Source organism: Stenella coeruleoalba (genome assembly GCF_951394435.1).
Source record: "Stenella coeruleoalba genome assembly, chromosome: 4".
NCBI classification, from domain to species: Eukaryota; Metazoa; Chordata; class Mammalia; order Artiodactyla; family Delphinidae; genus Stenella; species Stenella coeruleoalba.
In genome coordinates this window covers 121,115,218-121,133,245 of record NC_137149.1, presented here as the reverse complement: position 1 = coordinate 121,133,245, position 18,028 = coordinate 121,115,218, and the positions used below count along the sequence as shown (strand labels likewise).

General features: G+C 37.8%; 1 protein-coding gene across 4 annotated transcripts in view; it reads right to left on the bottom strand.

Annotated features, from left to right (window-relative positions):
* The window catches only part of LRBA (LPS responsive beige-like anchor protein), a 725,574-nt gene that overhangs the window by 7,311 nt on the left and 700,235 nt on the right, over positions 1 to 18,028 (bottom strand). For all 4 annotated transcript variants that reach the window (XM_079919265.1, XM_079919266.1, XM_079919268.1 and 1 more), the window contains 2 exons: positions 5,136 to 5,237; positions 1,925 to 2,121 (listed from right to left, as the gene is read on the bottom strand). In XM_079919265.1, the coding sequence (XP_079775391.1) occupies positions 1,925 to 2,121; positions 5,136 to 5,237 (299 nt within the window). The remainder of the gene's footprint in view (positions 1 to 1,924; positions 2,122 to 5,135; positions 5,238 to 18,028) is intronic.

Below are 18,028 nucleotides of genomic sequence, written 5' to 3'. Positions count from 1 at the left end.
CATTCAATTCACATTCAAGTAAATGCGAACTTTCAGAGGTCTCTTAAATACAGCTTATTCGCAAAAACACAAAAATACACCTAAGAAATCAAAACCTGTGGGTGGAAGACACTTTCATTCAAGAAGCATTCTCTAAATTTTAACCAAATACCCATAGTAAGATTTTTCAATATAAGTGAAAACCAATATCCTTTTCCCCCATTCATTTCACAAACGTCAATCTCTAGGGGCTTATCTGGGAAATGAAATGAAGACTACAACAAATAATTATTTGCTACACTTATAAAATTCAGCTGATGAAAATCCATTAACCTTACGGTTGTGGTTCACTTGAGTTTTATACGTGAGGCTTTTTACTGGATAAGTGCTATATTAAAACATAAATTAAAACCATTAATCTTTAACTCTTTGTCCTAAAGAATCCCTACTCCTAGCTCTGTGTTGAAATAAATAAAACCTGGACTTTTAGGACTATACATGTATCAGCACCTAAAACATTTTATTAAACCAGGTGCCTGCCAAAGTTAAAAAATATTTTGTTGGCCTTTCTCATGAGGGACTTGTCAAATTTCCCTGAGAATAACAGCCAGGGTAGCATTTCCTGAATAGCACCCTATCTCCCACCCAAACCAGCATTCACGTAGTTTTCAATTCTCATACGCCTCCTCCAGTCTCAATCCAGGTTGGGTTGAGACTAGAGATTTTAGGAGGGCCCTGGGGACGTGTGAATCTCAGCCCCTGGACTCCTGAGTGCTCGGACAACACCGTAGTTGCACCAGTTTCCAGGAGGTACCAGCAGGCCACAGCAGTCTGCTGGCGACAATCATATCCTAAGACACAGCTTCCCCAGGAAAACAAAATAAATGAGTTCCTATGGGTGAAATGGGGGGTGATCCTTTGTTTAGGATAACATAACTTTGCTGCTCTGTACAGGCTGCCCACTTAAATTTAAGTTATTCATTAAGACATCTAAACATTGCCTAGTTGATGTGCTCTGATACGTTAACCAAATGCCACTGCACAATCTGGCATCTAAATAAAAACAGGTGGGAGGCCTTGATTAGTGCAGAGGTTCCCCAGGCCACCTGCCTGCAGGGTTCTTGTTGCTCTTTCAAAGAAACTTCATTTCTGGTCTGAGCTAATGACTAATTTGTGTCCATGGTCTCCTTTCCTTATACAGGCTCAGACTGCAGGATGGAGGTGGAGATTTTTGTTCTGTGATGTCTCTTAGTCCAAGCCTGTGATTTCCTTCCACCCTTCCCAAGGCAGTTAGCTGTGAAAGTGTGGGTCTCTGGAGCCGGGCACGGGCAGCGCTCATTTTAGGCAAGCTCACTTTAATCACACAGTTGCCACTTACAAGTTAGTATGATAAAGTGCAGGCGTGCTGGGGAAAAGGCGATGGATTGTTTAAGCCTAAAATCCAGTGGGAAATATTACAGAGGGAAAAAAACAACGGCCATAGGGCAGAGGGGAAAAGCATGTGTGTACGAACAGTCTGCAGAAAGCCTCCGACTGCTGCCTTGAGGAACTTCCCAGAGCCTTTGGTACTAACTGAAGTACCACAGAAATTGTTTTAGCCAGCAAGGGATTTCAAATTACTTTACAGATTTATTAGTGTAGCTGACAAAATAATCGCAACTCCAAGTGACAGATTATCAACATTATTATCGTAAAGAAAAGAGGAAAGGAAAATCCTCTAACGTGTACTTGGTTTAAATGAAGGGAGGGAAAAATAAAAGCAGAGTGTGAGCATCTCTGTATGCAGCCTTCGTGGCAGAGGTGGTCAAAATGCACTGGAGAAACCTCACGGAATGGGAGAGAGAAGAAAGCCATTTACTAAATTGAGAACCCTCTCCCTCCTCACTCACCTTTACACTTTGAGGTAAAAACACAGAATGCTGAAAAGTCTGTAAGGTATACTTACCCTTATGTTATCATCTGTTTCCACGGTGGCCTGGAGTTTTCCATTCACACTGAATGTACAGAAGAAGCCATTTTCATAGAATATGACACAGTGACCCTCTCTGGAAGCCTGCATGAGTTTTGGTTTCAGGCAGTTTTCAGGACCCTCCAAAGTCCTTAACAAGTCTCCATTCATGGAATGTATGAGACATGGTCCTTCTGAGAAAACAGGAGAAACAAAAGCCAAAATGAAGTTTCTGAATAAGAACAGACAAATGTGACCTGAATCTTGAGCACCGTTGAAACAGGCTGCCAGTACCATATCACAGTTGTAGAAAGCCTTAAAAAATTATATCTTAGATATCAGTTATTTTGTAAAATCTGCATGCCGGCTAAATCTCACCTTCCACTTGGGAAAGAAGGAAGCCGAGTCATGCATGTTCAAGTTCACTTCTCAAGAGACAGGAAGTTACTTTATGAAATTCATTATGCCAAGGGATGATAAGAGCTGGAGGAATTCAGAAAGGAACAGGACAAATTACAAATCCTAAAAGAGCTTCCAGGAAGGCTGGGCCTCAGTTAAACATCGGCTGCACACAGGGTCCCGATGGTAGCAGCATTGGGGCCTGTGTGGTGAGAACTCATTAAGGCAACTTCTGAAGGCCTAAAACATCTTCCCTCCCACTGCTTGCTACTTCGCGATGAGAGAAGGTGCCTGGTGGTCCACCTCCTCACACCCCAGCCCCCAGGGAAATTCATACAGAGATCCTTCTGCCACTTCTCCTTGGCAAACAAGTCTGCCCCCCTGCTGTCCCCGAAACCAAGCAGCTTGCATCCACCACTCCCCACTCTCCGGGCTGACCTCCAGGCTGAGATGCTTGAGGAGGATGGAGAAACTGCATCTTTACTGAGTGCCTGCTACATGAAAAGCAAAAGAGGAGCAGGTAACCAAAACTGCTTGTGTGATGAGTAAGTTCTCAGAAATGTCTGAGTCGGACAAATGGGGTAATTAGACTATATGCCCTACTCCTCTCCGGGCTAAATTTCTCGTGGCTACATGGAATCATCACGTGTTCCCCACATGACCATTAAAACGTGTCTCCCGTCTTTCTCTTGACCACTCAGGGAGTTGATAGGTTTTTAGTGTTCTCGACATAAATACATAAGGCAGTCTTTGCTCTGCACAGTTCCAGCATGCATGAATTTCAGTTGTCACTCTAAATGACCCCAGTCCCTCAATGCCACAGTTCAGATTTCAGTTATCACAGGAACTGCATAAGGTACACACTTCATGGTCAGCTTGTCAGTCCACAAATCACTATAAATAACAGGTGTGCATCATGATGGGTGACCAACCCCATCACTTCTTTCGAAGTCTGTTAGTGAATGGTCACTGCACGTCGGTGACTCAGCTCATGCACAGACAGCAAACTCTGTAGTTGTGTTGCCTCCTTGTCTCCCAGGGATGGAACTGTATGACATTTTATAAAAATGGATAATCAAAAGAGGGTAGTGGCCAACAAAGATGGATCTGAAGTAAGGAAATGAGAAGTGACAAAGCTGAAAGTAAAACTGGAAGCCAACATAAACGGAGTTACAGAAGATAGAGCTGACCGTGGGAGTGCTGACATCGCTACAGATGCAGCCCGAGGAAGTGAGTGAAGGTGATCTTACTGACATAAGCCCTGTAAAACTTAGGAAAGTGCTGTTACACACATGAGGGTGTCCCAGAAGTGACGTCAGCAAAAATCTCCACATTAAAGGAAACCTAGGAGATATTTCATGACATTGAAAGCACAGAAGATAAAATGTTGGAAGCTGATCCAAACTTAGGAAGGAGTTTGACAACTGGTCAAGGCACAGAGACGATTCTCACTCCTTATCTTAAGTTACACGGAGAGAAGGGGGCGAGCACTTTCCAAGTACTCTTGATGTATTTTTTCACAAAGAAATAAAAGACTGTCATTCGTAATGTCTCTGATGTTTTAAATTAGTGTACTAAATGTGAGTTTTACTATTTTTTTCATGTCCATACATATGTGTATGTATGCATATATGTATAAAAGTGAACAAGAGAATTTTTAATGTTTTGATAAAAATTTGTAAAGGCCATGGAACAATCATAAAATTTCCCATTATTTTTCATAATATTTCCCATTGAAATTATTGATTTTTAATATCTTTGCATGGTTTCATCTTGCATGGTCATTTTTATGGTGCTGTACCACCGTGCAAAGTGAGGACAGCCTGTAATATGATAGGTTCATTTTACATGTCCAATTTGGATCACATACAATCCGGGAACTCATGTTAGCTCAGGATAAATGAAATCATTGGGTATAAGGGGAAAAAATCCAGTAGTTATAGAATTCTTGCTATCATTGTTACTATTTCATCGTTTTGACCAACTAAATTTGTAAACACCAACATTTGACTCATTAATAAGTCTCGTTAGCTATACAAAGTATCATAGTTCAAGACACAGATAAGGTGACTCAAAAACTCTACGCTTCTCCCTCAGATAAGCCTAGGAGATATGTGATTACAGTACTTTTTTGTGTTCAGAGCTCAGTTCAGGGCAGAGAGACAGAGAGATGAATAGACTATTACAGCTGAATAAGCAATGGACTGGAAACAGCTCTGCTCCTGGTCAGATCCTGATTTGTTGTGTGCGCTCTTAGAAAGCTTGCTGAATATCTTTGGCCTAAATTTGTGACGATGCTATGGGATAGACCTCCAGGCCAACCAGCTGAAGAATCTTTCCACCCCATTCTCAATGCCATCCTGGCCCCTGCCTAGTTCAGAGATTTGGAAAGTAAAACAGACTGGGTCAGGAGTTTCCGTTCAGGTGTGAGGTGGAACCCAGCCCAGTCAGAGTCCAGAAGGATAAACAAACACACTAAGACTGTCCTTGTTCTCGCCTCACTCTTCAGAGCAATGCTGTGAAACAGGACTTCCTGCAGTGATGGAAGTGTTCCCTTTCTGGGCCTTCCAGTACGGTAGCCACTAGTCGTAGGTGCATACTGAGCCCCTGCAATGTGGCTAGTGCCACCAGGGAACTGAATTTTAACTTTTATTTCGTTTCAGTTAATGTGAACAGTCCCATGGAGCTAACAGTCACTGTCACAGATAGCACAGCTTTAGAGAAAAAGGCACCAAATTCACCTCTGGTAATTTGTTATTAGAAGACACCGAAAAAGTGCATCCGTTTTTTGAAGGCCCCACAGATTTACCTTTAGAACCGCTTAACACGAGGCCGAGCTCAGCGCAGACGGCAGCACAAGTGATCTCAGAGTCATGGCCTGTCAAGATGGCCCGAGGAGTGGTGGTCTCACCTTAAGGAGAAAAAGATTAAACGAACAAATCAATTCAAGTTCGTGCAGGGGATGACCTCCCTCGACTCAGATTAAATCATCATATCATTTGTTCCTGACTCCCATAATGCTTAAACCTTTAATTTATAGTTTGGGAATTTGTCCCCAAATCCTATTTTAGGAGTAGATACAAACTATCTGCTATAGTTTGAGGAACACATGTTGCTGAATTTCTAAGCCTTATGTGATTATCAAGCAACGATAGTTTAAAACAGGACAAAAATAAGACAAAATCTGTATTATAAACTGCCTCAGATTGTCTTTCCCAAGCTTATGTGTCATCCTAATATAAAATCTTACAGAGTATATTTCTCCATGGTTCATTCAAAGAACAGAGGGGCAGTAAAACTATTAATATTAAATTAATTCTGATAGTGACTGAACACTAGGGGAGGAGGGTGAAGGTGGGACAGAAAAGGACTATTCAAATAATGGAAGATGTTTCCAAACGTCGTCACAGGTAGAAGACGTCATCCTGTACCTCAGTCCCAAACTAAAAGGAAAACTGTGGTTGGCTGTGGAGGCACCCCACGAGGGGCCGACGCAACGGGCTCCATCTGGGCCGCGCTGCGGGCCAAGCCACAGGAGAAACTGAATTCCTTATTTAACCTGGAGAATACTATTTTAAGGCAAACGAGTCCTCTACTTTTATAGTGTCTGGGGACAAGGACACAAAACGCCTTCATGAAGTGGACTAATGAGCAGGACTCTGTCAGCACTCTGAGATTTCCTTGATTAGGACTGCTTTTATTTATTTATTTATTTATTATTATTTTTTGCGGTACGCGGGCCTCTCGCTGTTGTGGCCTCTCCCGTTGCGGAGCTCAGGCTCCGGACGTGCAGGCTCAGCGGCCATGGCTCACGGGCCCAGCCGCTCCGTGGCATGTGGGATCCTCCTGGACCGGGGCAGGAACCCATGTCCCCTGCATCAGCAGGCAGACTCTCAACCACTGCGCCACCAGGGAAGCCCAGGACTGCTTTTAGAGTAAGATTGACAAATGGCACTGTGTGATCCACAGGGGCAACTGTGCCCAGAAAACAGGTCACTACTACCAGCTGTGGAACTCTGTGGGAAAGAAGAACTTGTCATCCTAACCCCATACCCTTGGCTATCCTTGGAACAGTCACCTACCCTGAGGAGAGAGATCTGGCAGATCAGGGAAAATGCAGCAGAAACCTACTGTCCTTGAAAAGGCAAATGCTGCTGGTCACAAAAATTAACTAGCGGTTTTTATGATGGTCAACGTGTTCTTTGAAATGTCATGCAAATTTCTGTACATGCCTATGTTTTCCTGGGTGGTGGGGAGGGGAAGAAGGAAAGTAGGGTTTATTGAATGTGCAGACCAGGAGAGGGCCTCTACTGTGAAGACAGGGCCTGGTTTCTGTGCTGCTGGCCCCGCTGCCTCCACAGCCTGCAGTTACTTCATGTCTGGTCGTCTCACGTAATTATTACAATGCATTTATTGGAGTGCATGACGCACAGCGGTGTCCCCACAGTGTCCTTCCTCACTCTTGGTGACTCTAGGTACTTCTGAGTGAGACGTGGGTGAAAAGGCATCATATCAAACTCTGTTCCACGTTGGCCGTGCTATGTGCAGTGAGACTCAGAAACTGGCTTGCATGCTTGGTGACCAAGGGAGACCTCAAATGGCATAGTAAAAGGCCAGGAGACAAGTAGAACCAGGGGCTTGGTTTCATTTGATTCACTTTTAGAACTTCTCTGGGGAGAGAAGCTCACCTTAATACAAAGTTTACTTGATATTTTCCAAACCAGAAAGCATTTGTTACAATAGCAGCTATTTTTTTCCCTTAAAAAGCATACAAATTTGGTAAATTTGTTAAGAAAAGAAGCAAATATTACAAACCTATCTGAACTACTTAACTTTCTGCTGGAGATAAGTCTTGCCACAAAAAATAGAAATATTTTTAAAAGTTACCAATACTTCAGCCCCGATTCATGGTCCCCCCCATCCCCCATCCCAAGATGCTCTATATTCCATGAAAATACCATACAATGTTATTTTTGAAATGTCTAATTATACCTGTTGGCAACTTTTTTAAAATCAAGAATTAAAATCATTAAGATCTAAGGAATATATTTTCAGTGTGATTGTTCCTTTTTTGTTTCCATAAGGTACCATTTTATGGGGAACAAGATTTGTGTTTTAACTTGAATTGTCTTGGAATTCCTCAGTGGAAAATGAGGGTCTGAAGGAAAACTGATGACAACTGAAAGCAATCTAAGTGTAAGCTAAAGTAAACGAAGGACAGATGGATAGTGGGGACACAGAGGACGTTGTCACTTAAGCATGCCAATGCTAATTTTTTGTTTTCTAGATCTAAGAATATTTTCTCAGGGACATGGGGAGGAAGTGAGAAGATTGCTGTCAACTGGATTTCTTTCTTTAATGTAAAACAGTTGAAATACTGAGAATTTTCTATGACTATAAAGTTAGAGTTTAGGAAGCCTCACAATTTACCCCATAAGGTGAATTAAGATATAAGCATTCTTTTTTGTAAACTCATAATTAAGATTTTTATAAGTATGCTTTACTTACAAAATAATATTTTCCAGTAATCTACACTGTACCAATCATTTGCCCCTCCACAAATCAGAAGACACATGTACATGCTGTGTAATTTCAAAACTGAAAAGAGATTTGCCTTTTCCTAGGGCCTTATCTCTAAATAAAGGCCTGTTCAATGCTAGGACTCTGGCTTCAAAGTTTGGCGAAATGTTTTCTAAACCAGGAAGCAGGTTAGACAGTTCAGGAAATATGGGGGGAAAAAAGGAGAAAGCAGAAAGGAAAGGGAAGGCAAGGAAAGGAAAGAGAAAAAAACAAATTGAAAGCATAAGGGTAAACTTGTGATCATTGGGTTCTACTGGTTTCACAAACACTCACTAGATTTCTAGTAAAAAAGACTCTGCTACTGAACTTTCATCCCCTTTAGGAAACGCACATTAATGGCCTCTAAAAATCCACATACAACAATATGAGGAGAGATATCATTTCCTCTAAGAAAAGCCATTTCCAGTCTTGTTTAAAGACTAAAGTTTGTATTCCCTTTATTGTATGCAGTGCAGCTTGGGTGTTCTTTACATTTTCTCATTAAAAAATCTGTTCAAAATAAATACTTGGATTTTTATAAGTTTCAATAAACCAAATGTTTTATGTATTAAAAGTTCACTACAGGAAATAGAATTCTATGATATGGGATTTAAATCCAACAGGTCCAAACTAATAAGTTCAACAGATATTTTGGGAACCCCTTTGGAATGAAATTATGAAGGGGAGAAGGGTTGATGGGAGGCGGAACACAGGCTTCATATGTGGCTCACAGAATCTATTTCTCCATAGTTACATCCTTATACATCATCCTGCAACACAGCAATAACATCCCACATACCAATAACGATATACATATGTGTCCGTGTATATTTGTTTGCAAAGCTTAGAAACAAAATCTGGGAACCATATAACATTCTGACTGCAGCACCCATCTAAATCTGCCCCTCCCAACTACCTGTCAACCCACAGAGTTAATACCTAGGGGGGAAATCAGCTCAAATAAGACAATACTGGCCATGTATTACTTTTTCAAAGACCCCAAAGCTATGGCCATCTCTCAGTGAAGTCTCTAAACTGAGTAAGGAGCAGGGGAAAAAGTCTTCTGAAAAATATCAGGTTAATTCTTTGATAAAAATTTGCAGTAGTTAATGGATACAAAAAGTCTTTACTTTTGCTTTCTGAGATAGTAGGATCTACCAAAAGCTGGATCATAAAGCAGAACACATTCCCTTAAGAACCTTTTAAACTCTTACTGCTTGAAAAATCGTCATGGCTTTCAATAAAGCTGAAGAGAAAAATTTATCTTGCTTCTAGTTTAAGGGACTACACTTCAAACTCTTCTTAAAGAAAAATAAAAAGAGAAAGAGGATAGACTTCTTGGACTGCTTTGAAAAGCTTGAGCAATTACTTCAAAGGAAAGGGTGTCTTTGTCCGGAGAGCAGGTTTATGACTACTGATGCAAATCCTAACCAAAGGCTGAAAAGGATACTCAGTGCATCTTTATGGATGGCCTTAAAGGAAGATGAACAAGTCAAAGGAGATTAAAGACAGTCCAAATCCTGCCACGAATACCAGGACACACCGGTTTTTACAGATGTGCTTTTCTTAGTACGTAATACCAAATATCAGTTACTAACTTACAGGCACCATTATAACAACCCAACTTGCATTTAAGCAGCACAAGATCTCTGTAATACCCGCTTAGCATTTATATTGGACTTATGTTTTAAAATATTACGTGAAATGTTTTACACCATTAGGCAGAATAACAAATGCTGCTATTAAATGTGTTTCTTTGGTGGCCTCATAACACTAAGTGTATTTCTCCATCAAATGAACTATGACCTGAAAGAAGAGAAGGAGGAAACAGTAATTTCTCTAGTATCTGTTCATAAATATCCAATGAGAAAAATATTTCAAAAGATCTGTCTCCATTAAGGCAAAGGGGATTAAAAGCTAGGTAAAAATAGACCTGACACGTATTTCTGGCAAACTCTGAGTTACATTTTTAAAAATGAATAAAGTTCTTGGTATTTTTGGCACCATCTCCTCAGTCTTAATGAAAATTAAAAAGGCACTGCAAAGTTCTCATTAGCAGTTTAAATATGTTGTTATTAGCAGAGAGAGAATCCCCTTCATTCATTTACCTTTTTCATATCATCTATCATGAAATGAAGGGCAGTTCAACACTTTCCTAGTCTTAGTTTTCTAGAAATAAAATTAGCTCTTCCAATTAATACTTAGTTTAGGTGACTCTTCGGACAGAAGTTAGTATTTCCCATTTGTCTACTCATTCATTCCTTCACTCCTTCACTAAATAACATTTACTGGGTATGTATTATGTGCAATGCACTGTGGAAACAAGGAGGGGAATAAAATATGACCTTGTATTTAGAAATGGTTTGATTTTAAACTGTCATTGGGTCAGGTTTTGTTGACCTTACTATAAGCCTGCTAATTATAATTATAAATACCTATTATTGGAAAGGTCAAAAAGATGTACTGAAGTCCAAACTATTTATTACAACTTAATTTTTATATAAAATGAATATTTACCATCAATTAATGAAGTTCTAAAATAAAAACAACCAATATAATTTTCCAGGTTAGTAAAATCTAATACCATCTGACCTCTTAGAGACATAAAAAACAAAATCATTTCAATAGAGTACTCATTTTGAAAGAAAACATAAGTTTGTTTAAGGACCTAAATATATAATTAAGTTATTAAGTATATATAGATTTAAGAAAATCTAGGTGTTATACATGCCAGCCATTTCCTAAAGCTGGATACTTTTGTTTTGCACATGCCTTCTGTTCCACTTTAATTACATTTGATTACTGTAAACATTCATCAACAAAAAAATTCACATGAAAATTGAATACTAAAGTTTCTCACGTGGCTCACACCATAATGGTAAATCGAGAGAGGAAATGGCTTTTCTGAAGTGGAAATGAGGTTAGTTGTTAAATGTCTCTTAAATCTTTCCACTAACTTCCTGATTTTTCAATGGGAATTATAACACTACATTTTAATTATACAAAGAAATTATTTGAGTTTGTTCTATTTATTCCATCTCTACCAACTCTTCCCTCTCCTCTCCTTTCATTATGGCCTTTTTGGTGGAAAAATGTTGATTTGGTTAAACATATACACTATAGAAAACAAGCCATAGCTGCATTTAGGATGTGACAACCAACAGTAAAATTTGGTAGCTTCCTTTTGTAAATACTGTTAGAATTATTAATGCAAGACAATACAATATTGGTACAAAAAACAATAATACTAAGTTCTTGATTTATAACCTTTCTCCTCTTCTATGATACATATATCAATATATCTCATATAAACTTATATATATAAACTTAAACATATATACATAAGTTTATGACAATGGAATCATCTTCTAAGACTACATTGGAAAATGGGTTTGTGTGAGTATATACCAACAATTGTATACTTAAAGTGTAACCCTAACGTGTAATATTTAAAAAGTACAAAATCCTATCATGACATATACTGTCTTAAGAACTCAGTACTAACAAAATTATCTCTATATTGTCCTTTGCAGATCCTAAGATGGCTTTAGTGACAAGGTTGTATCAAATTCTCTGATGACGATCCAATGAAATCAAATTAAAAATGCTGTACAGTTTAGTGGTTAAGAATGGTGTCTCTGGGGGCTTCCCTGGTGGCGCAGTGGTTGAGAGTCCGCCTGCCGATGCAAGGGACACGGGTTTGTGCCCCAGTCCGGGAAGATCCCACATGCTGCAGAGCGGCTGGGCCCGTGAGCCATGGCCGCTGAGCCTTGCGCGTCCGGAGCCTGTGCTCCTCAACGAGAGAGGCCACAGCAGTGAGAGGCCCGCGTACCGCAAGAAAAAAAAAAAAAAAAAGAATGGTGTCTCTGGCCTAGAGTGCTTGGGTTTGAATCCCGGCTACAGCATTGCTAGCTATGGCACCTCCCTTGGGCAAGTTCTCATAGTTCTAGTAAGATCTAGGAACTTCAAAACCCAGGGCAGAAAGTAGAGGCATACTAATACTCTCTCTGTGCCTCATCTATAAAACAAGGATAATACCAGGACTACAATGAGGATTAATGAGTTACTACGCGAAGTGTTTAGGATGGTGCCTGGTGTGTAGTGAGCGCTCAATAAGTATCATCTAGTAGTACAAGCAGTAGCAGTATTTTCACCCTCTGTTGCAGACCTTCTCTCCAGCAAAAGTATAATATCTGATCCTGTGCCACATAAATGCCAATTAGAGATGGTTCTCATTACTATTGTTTCCAGTCAGGGAGAAAATATACCTTCATTTCTAGAAATTATACTTTGACTTCTCCCATTCCTCCGTTTCTTAGACTTTCCAACCTTCCCTGACAATCCATTTAATTCTGATACAACTAGGGCATGAAGCCTAGAGCAGGAAGGGAAGGTACATTACAATAATTAGGTATTTTCCTCCCAAATAAAATATCTTTATTGTCTCTTATTATCAAAATAATATAGGCTCATTATAAAACATTCATATAATTTAGTAAATTATGAAGAAGAAAATGAAAAACTGCCTCTAAATTCCACTACCTAAAAACAACCATTGCTAACATTTACTGGTTATCGTTCCAGATTTTTTTCTATACGTAAATATACATAGTAATATTAAGTAAATATATGTATATAGTAAATATACATACATACATACAAGGTATACACACACAGACACAGACACTTAAAATATATCATATTATACATGTAGTTTGGTGATCTTTTACACTTAACAATACAGAGAGCACATTCTTCCATGTCAGTATCACAATGCATAATACGTTAATGGCTGTACAGTCTTTCATTGTGTGGACATATCAAACTTTACTTAACTAATGTACTTCTTTTATCCTACTTTCTTGAGACTTTTTCACTTGCCAATTCCCCACAGACGGGCTTATTTTTGGCTCTAATTCACTGATAGCTCCTGTAGCTGCATATGAGTGTCTAGTAAACATAAACATTAGAAAACTCTGCCTCCAAAAAAGAATGCAGATACTTAGAAAAGTTGTTGAAAGGAAATCTTGTTCATATTTTTTGAAAAGTAATATTACCATTCTTATGAATATGAAAATATATGAAAAATGAAAACATAACTATTTTTATCTATCCTAAATACCCAAGTCACATGAAATTCTTTGTAATTTGTCCTCCTTAACATTTTTAAGGTTCCTTTGTTAAAGATACATAAGTAAGCCACTAGTGAAAAGTACAGAGGGTTTTCACATCTTTAGCTATTAGAAACATCCTGGATTTGACACCAAAAGCAAAGGCAACAAAAGTAAAAAATAAACAAGTGGGATTACATCAAGCTAAAAAGCTTCTGCACAGCAAAGGAAACCAGCAACTAAATGAAAAGGCAACCTATGGAATGGGAGAAGATATTTACAGATCATATCCCTGATAAGGGATTAATATCCAAAACACATAAAAATTCATATAACTCAATATCAAAAGAACAATCTAATTTAAAAATGGGCAGAGGCTCTGAACAGATGTTTTTTACAACGAAGACATATGGATGGCTAACAAGTACAGGAAAAGGTACTCAACATCACTTATCACCAGGGAAATGCTTACCACAATGAGATACATCTCATACCTGCTAGAATGGCTTTTATCAAAAGGACAAGAAATACCAAGTGTTGATAAGAAAGTGGAGAAAAGGGAACCCCTGTGCACTGGGAATGTAAACTGGTGCAAACACTACAGAAAACAGTATGGAGGTTCTTCAAAAAATTAAAAATATAACTACCATATGATCCAGTAACTCCACTTCTAGGTATTTATCTGAGGGAAATGAAGACACTAATTCAAGAAGATATTGGCACCTCCATGTTCACTGCAACATTATTCACAAATGTGAATGAACATTATTCACAATGGACATGGAAACAACCTAAGTGTCCACTGATAGATGAATGGATAAACAAAATGCTACACACACACACACACACACACACAGACACACACACGATGGAATATTATTCATCCACAAAAAAAGAAGGAAACCCTGCCATTTGTGACAACATGGATAGACCTTAAGGGCATTATGCTACGTGAAATAAGTCAGACAGAGAAAGACAAATACTCTATGATCTCACTTACGTGTAGAATTAAAAAAAAACACAACCCACCAAACTCACAGATACAGAGAACAGACTGCCAGAGGTAGGGAGTGGGCGAAAGGGGCAAAGGTGGTCAAAAGGTACAAACTCCCACTTGTGAATAAGTCCTGGAGATGTAATGTACAGCATGGTGATTATAGTTAATAATACTGTATTGTATATTTGAAAGTTGCTGAGAGAGTAGATCCTAAAAGTTCACAGCATTGGAAAAAAGTGTGTAACTATGTGTGATGATCGTTTTGTAATATATACAAATATCAAATCATGATGTTGTACCCCTGAAACTCATATAATGTTATGTGTCAATTATATCTCAATTAAAAAAAAAAGAAAAGAAACATCCTGACCCTGCTCACTCTAAGGAAATAAAGCAATCTCTCAGTTGTAGAAAGTTACAAGCTATGAGAAGAAAAGCTAAAAAGCTCAACGGTCATGAAGACCTCAGCTAGGAGAGGCAGAAAGAATTCTAAGGCTTTTTGTTTCCTACCTAAAAACACTTCAAATCCAAAATATGAAGTCTGACCAAACCTCTTTGAATGTGAAAAAAGTTACTTTTAAAAACAGGGCAACTGTAAAAGAAATCATCAGAGGAATTTAATACTTAGTTTCATATAAAAATGGGTCTCTTTTCATGAATTCTCAGGACTATCTAAAGTACAACACGAGGTACACATGCACAAAGTTGTCATATAATTTCTCTGAAGAAGCAAACTCTTTGGAAGGTGGTAAAGTCGGTCTAACGTGCTGTTCCAGGAGGTCTTCATTAAACGAATCCTTAGTAGTTCTACAGTAATCTCCCTCTCACTTTCTCTCTCACATGCAACATTCTAAAAGCAGAAGGCTCCCGATTTTAGGCTTAAAAAAGGAAGGTGGGTGAGGAAGCAGCTTGTAATTTCAGAGTATATTCAGTCTCAATTAAATGAAAGAAGACACATTTACCATTTTCTTCGAGAGACTATACTTAGTTGACTAGAGAGAATTTGTACCTTCTAACTAATGGTTAATTCCAGCCATTGTTTGAAATTAAATTTCCTATCTGAGCATAAAGTATTAGACAATTTTCTTTGATGTTACACTATTAAAGCCTACATATGAAGATACTCAGTTCCAATTTGAGGGCATAAATCATCAGTTCTTCTGTTCCCATATTTATATGGTCAGAGCCTATGGGCTGAATGGTATAGTCATTTTTTTCTGCAACTAAACAAGGTAAATAAATGTGATATATTGGCACATCACCCCACCACACTGCATATGGTGCACATTAAGGTTGTATTCATTTGCCATATGAATATAATTCCTTTTACCACATCTACTATTAGTTACAAGCAGTAAATACAGAGTTGTTTTGCTGAAACGGGAGGGCCTGCATTACATCATGGAGCACTAAACATCCTGGACCTTCTGGAGAATTTCATAGACATAGTTTTAATGTCACCTGAAGTTGAACACTGCCAACATATTGCTTCAAACACTGCTTGATGAATTCTTCAAGGAAAAAAGAAAAATATAGGGCAATCTTAGTGTTAGTGCAATAGTGCAAACCAAAAGTAGGGCCACGAGGAAAGTTCTTGATGAGATAAATATAAGAACTCATGTTCTTGACAAAGAATCAGATGGAGTCATATCCCAGATATAAAAAAGCTATTTGTTTCAAATGTTGCTTTCATATTCAGAATCTAGTGAACATAAGGAAACTAAAGTTAAAATATCATCTAAACAAGTTTCTCCAACTGTAGCTTACTGAAGACCTGCGATTAATAAGAGTTTATTTCATGACAAACTGTGATGCTTTGTTTCATTAGGTATATATTGTGTCTACTTTTTCCTTAAACAAAATATTTATTATAACATTCCAAATCCAGATTAGTGCGGGCAAAATCAGAAAGTTCTTTCTTTTACAAACTCATATGGTTCAACACAGATGTACATATCTTGACATTTGTGAACCATAAATAATACATCACAGGCAATTAAAAACAAAGTACACCTGTTTTGACAAGTACTGATTTTCAATTTTACCAACATTAAGTCCCCAAATGCATCCAGCAGATGGTGCTCTAGGACGCCTACTTACAGGGAGTCATACTGCTTGTGTTACATCCACCTATATTTTTGGCAAGACAAAGAATAAGGATCTATCGGTAGCTTAGTAAAGCGTATTAGGCTTTACAATAAAAAGAACATAATTCCTAAATATGTGCACAAAAATATACATATGCATAAGCACATGTGCACAGAGGCTACCAGTAAATAAGTCGCACCTGGACCTATTGTGATACCACTTTTCTTATAGACTTGATGAGTAGGTTATGTATATCAGTGGTATTTATGGTCATATGGCAAGATCATTCTAAATTCATTAAAAAAATTTAGAATGCCTTAAAGTTAGAATTCATTTTTAATTATAGTAGGAATGTCTCATTAGGGTGATACTAGTAAAATTAACAACAGTAGGGTTTACGGTAATGACTTAAGTGATTGATGAGAGTATAACAAAATGAAGTTTTAGACAGAGAAAAAGCAGGGCAGCTATGGCATACAGTACTTTAAAAAACAGCTCTGTGGTCTGTTTGTGCTAGCCTTATGGTTAATAAAACCTTCCTTCTAATTGACGGTGCTGAAATATTCTTAAAGAACAGAATCTGGTTATGAAAAAAACTTTTTTTTTTCAGTAGACGCCATTCCCATAAAGGAGAAAGCTGACATAGATTAGCATGTCTGATTGCAAAGAGGAAAAAAAAATGCCACCTTTCAATCAAATCAAAAACAGAATGAGAGAATGGAAAACTACTTTACTGAAATACTACACAGCATCTATGCAACACCTCATAGTCAGCGACCATTTTCTTCTAAAGCTAATCAACTGTGGCTTTAAAAAAATTACTCAGATACCTAAAAAAGCTTAATAAGCATTTACTTTTAGGTGCTTAATAAACATTTGATTTTAAGTTTATGATCTATTAATACAATATAAAAATAGTGGATAAATAACTCTTTTGTAAATTTTCACCTTGATTATAAGATCATTTTAAAGTTTAAAGTTTTTAAATGTCAATTGAATGCATCAGGGAACACTTTCTTCAAAATTTGGAAATGTACAGTCTGGATAGAAAAATGAGTATTCCAAGAAAAGCATTTTGGTGGACAAGATTCAGTTCTAAAACACACAGAATATTAAGGCAAAGAGAGAGATGCTTCCATGTAGAAAATGTCTTTCTTTGAAATGTTCTTGGTTAATTTTATTTAAAAAATCTACAACTAAATGGAATCCTATCTTAATTTTTCTCCTCATTAAGAAAACTGCATCCCACAGGAGATAACTATCACAAGACAATAGAGTCAAAAGTGAAACACTATCTGTCATATAGGAAAATAAGGCTTTTGCTACATAATCTAGGCAGATTTCATAAAACATGTGCATCCTTTTAAAAGCCTCAAGTTATCCTATATATAGGTTTTATCCAGTTTGAATTAGCCTGATTTTATCTGAACAATGTGCTTATTAACAGTGGATAACATGATTTTTAAAAAAATAGTACTAAAGCTAACAACTTTACATACAGCATTAATATTAGATTTGGAGAAAATGGCATAGGCTTATGACACTAGCAAGTAAAATTACTAGCTTATTCTCATTATCTTTAAAATTAAAAAAGCTAAATACTTGAATGAGACCTATAAAATGCAGGAAAAGCAATAGCCTAGTTTTTAAAAAATTTACCCATTTTCCTTCCAAGCAAGAAGAAAGTCTAAATTCAAAAATTTAAGTTGAGGCATTGTATTCATTTAGAGACCACACCGCCGTTATGTATATAAAAGCCTATTTCTTAAAAGTCAATTATATTTTATCCAAGAGATACAACACAGAAATAAGCATAACCTAAAATTCCTCATCTGAAAAGCTGTGACTTCAGCGGCTGCGTCATGGAGCCATCAATGAGCCACAGGCTTATAAAATCCGAACCAGCTCTCATGAATGTTTAAAACAGTTCACACGCGGTAAAAATGT